General features: G+C 42.9%; 1 gene segment (V, D, J or C); it reads right to left on the reverse strand.

Moving 5' to 3' along the window:
- Nucleotides 1-574: 574 nt before the first annotated feature.
- LOC110324111 lies at nucleotides 575-1027 on the reverse strand. The segment is given in 2 exon segments: nucleotides 575-903; nucleotides 982-1027. Coding segments are annotated over 2 exon segments (375 nt in total).
- Nucleotides 1028-1273: the final 246 nt, after the last annotated feature.

The following is a 1273-nucleotide window of genomic DNA, read 5'->3' on the forward strand; positions in this document are numbered from 1 at the left end:
TAATAAAGGTAATCAAAACACTCCCTCACAGGGCACTACTGTAGGCATGGTTGTCTGTGGACATCTGTTGTCTACAGAAGCATCTTCTTGGGCAACTGTTCCCACCACAGCTTTGTTCTCTACCTTTTTACCCTGTGTTATAAGCCCGTAGAAGCATAGATTTTTCATCTTCTCTGACAGCATAATAGAGTAAGATACTGTGAAATGGTACCTCGCCCTTTCTTTATTTTTTAAATTTTATTTTATTTTTAATTCATTTTTTCATGCCATATTAGATTCCATGCCCTTCCCATTCACCTTCTGACCGTTCCACATCCCACACCTCCTCCCCATCCCAACCCATATCCACGTGAATGCTCCCACCCCCTTCCCACCTGACCTCTAAACTCCCTCCCCCTTTCATAAAGGTGGTCTGTCACAACCCCACTGAGAACATTCCGAGGCTCACCATATGTGAATTTTCTATCTATTGTCAGTAATCTCATATTTGTGGTCCATAATGAAGGAGAAAATGTTTTCTCATTTTTTGTCTGAGCATAGCTGAACCACCTTCCCCTCGTGGTTTCTGACACAATCAGGATGTGGTTTTCACACTGTGTCTCGCACAGAAATATGTAGCTGTGTCCTCATTTTTGAGGTTGCTGATCTGCAAATATGCAGTGCTGGCAGACGTTTCCAAAGAGAAGGCAAACCGTTCCTTGAAGTCTTCAGCATATTTTGGCACCCCACTGTTGGTATTGATCCAGCCAATCCACTTTAAACCCTTTCCTGGTGTCCGTTGCACCCACTGCATTCCATTACTTGTGAAGGTATATCCAGAAGCCTTGCAGGAGATCTTGACTGTATCTCCAGGCTTCTTTAGCTCAGGTCCAGATTGTACCAACTGGATTTGTGCTTGGACACCTGTCAAAAGAACACAGGAAGTTGAGTATTCATGGAACAGCCTTGGTTCCCATTGGAGCATTTTTTCTGATGTCTTACTTTGGGCTGCTGCCATGAGGAATAGCAAGTTCCACAACCAATCCATGATGTCTAAGACTATGTCTCAGTTTTCCTTGAGACAAACTTGACACTCGCTTGCTTTTATGTGAGGTGAGCCTCAGATTTCTACTAGAAAGTCTTCTTTAGATTTGCATATGACTGGGCTGCCTAAGTCATATTGATCTAAACCTGATACACAATCAGATTTACACAGATACCTGACCCTATGTAGCGGAGCCTATGTCTTATAGTATCTACTGTTTATGACTTCATACTGATTGTGCTGTCCTCT

Source organism: Mus pahari, chromosome 7 (genome assembly GCF_900095145.1).
Source record: "Mus pahari chromosome 7, PAHARI_EIJ_v1.1, whole genome shotgun sequence".
NCBI lineage: Eukaryota > Metazoa > Chordata > Mammalia > Rodentia > Muridae > Mus > Mus pahari.